Source organism: Myotis davidii, unplaced genomic scaffold (assembly GCF_000327345.1).
Source record: "Myotis davidii unplaced genomic scaffold, ASM32734v1 scaffold586, whole genome shotgun sequence".
Classification (NCBI taxonomy): Eukaryota; Metazoa; Chordata; class Mammalia; order Chiroptera; family Vespertilionidae; genus Myotis; species Myotis davidii.
The window spans coordinates 309510-310920 of NW_006296809.1; the positions used below are offsets into that span (position 1 = coordinate 309510).

Genomic DNA, 1411 nt, shown 5'->3' on the forward strand with positions numbered 1-1411 from the left:
GAGGGAGGGGGCCACGGGGCCGAGCGGGTGTCCCTGAGCGGGTCTCTGCCAAGGGCTCCCCGGGGGGCCCCCTGCAGGTCTGGCCTCCACGCCCCCCACAGGCACTGGGGCGTTTCCCTTCCGATTCCCTCTCGGCAGCTCCTACGTGTTTCCGATGCGACGGTCGGCCCACCTCCCGCCGCGGCTTGTGGTCTCGCTCACCTCAGTGTTTCCACAGCCGGATCCCGGCTTCCTGTCACGTTCTGCCTCCAGTTCAGCGGAGGCGGGGCACACAGGAGGGACGCTGAGGGGGGCGCCTGCACCCCCAGGACGCTGCCGAGGGGCCACAGGGGTGGGCGGTATAGCCCGTGCCCACTGCCTGCCCAAGTGCTGGCCGAGTGCTGCCAGCGGTCCCTCTGAACCATCTCCATCCACCGCCGCCCGTGGAGGCCTGGGCTCCCCTTGGGGACCTTCCACTCCATCCCCCCAGCACTCGCTTCCCTCCTGCAGGACTGGGAGTGTGGCCCCACGAGGACCTGGGTGGCGTGGCCCTGGGGTGGGAGGGGTGCGGGTCCCCACACACTCAGGCCGCAGGCGTGGTCTGCGGGGCCAGGAGGAGGAGGAGAGGACAGGGGCTCTCGGAGGAGCAGATGCCACCTGAGCCCTTTGGGACTCGCCAGGACCCCAGCCCCACCCCTTGCACTGGGGCCGCGGGCCCCTCGCCCTCATTTAGGATCTCGATGTCTGACTGCCAGTCCCCCACAGGTACTGGGCTGGTTCACCAGAGCCCCTCCCACACCCCGGCCTCAGAGGCCGCCAGCCAGGGTGGCCAGGTCCCAGGCCCCAGAAATGCCAGTCCCAGCCACAGGCACCCAGACAGAGACCCACATTTGCCAGCAGCGTTTATTGGGGTTACCACCTGGGTGGGGAGTATGCACGGCATACATAGCGGCCCAGGTGCGGGCCCAGAAGCACCGAGAATGGTGCGGAGCAGGAACAGGCCCTGGGAGCCGGGCACAGGGGTGACGGGGGATGAGGTGACAGCGAGGGGGTGATGTGTACCATGGGGGGCGGCCTGCGCCTGGGGATACCCCACCACCTGGCCTGGTGGGGGGGGCGCAGCCGCCCCAGGGACGTGCTCAGAGCTTGGCCAGCGTGGAGTGGGCGTCCGAGTGCTCCTCCTGGATGGGCTTCCGGCAGCTGTGGCCTCCTGGGCAGAGGAGAGGGCGGATGTGAGGGCCTCGGCCTCGGCCTCCGGAAAAAAGCGGGGGCGGCGGGCGGCCTCCAGAAGATGTAGTGCAGGAGCAGGACCAGTGCGGCAGCTACAGGGGCCAGCAGGCCCAGGCCCAGGGCCAGGCCCAGGACAGCAGCCAGCTCGGGGCCTGCGGGGAGCAGCGCTGGAGTGGGGTCCACCGCGGAGGCCAGGGCAGCC

General features: G+C 70.3%; 1 protein-coding gene across 1 annotated transcript in view; it reads right to left on the reverse strand.

The window, feature by feature from the left end:
* Nucleotides 1–868: 868 nt before the first annotated feature.
* TNFRSF4 (tumor necrosis factor receptor superfamily member 4) overlaps nt 869–1411 on the reverse strand; it is a 3972-nt gene continuing 3429 nt past the window's right edge. Inside the window, exon 4 of the mRNA XM_015569674.1 lies at nt 869–1301. Within this exon, the coding sequence (XP_015425160.1) occupies nt 1119–1301 (183 nt within the window). The 3' untranslated portion in view covers nt 869–1118. The remainder of the gene's footprint in view (nt 1302–1411) is intronic.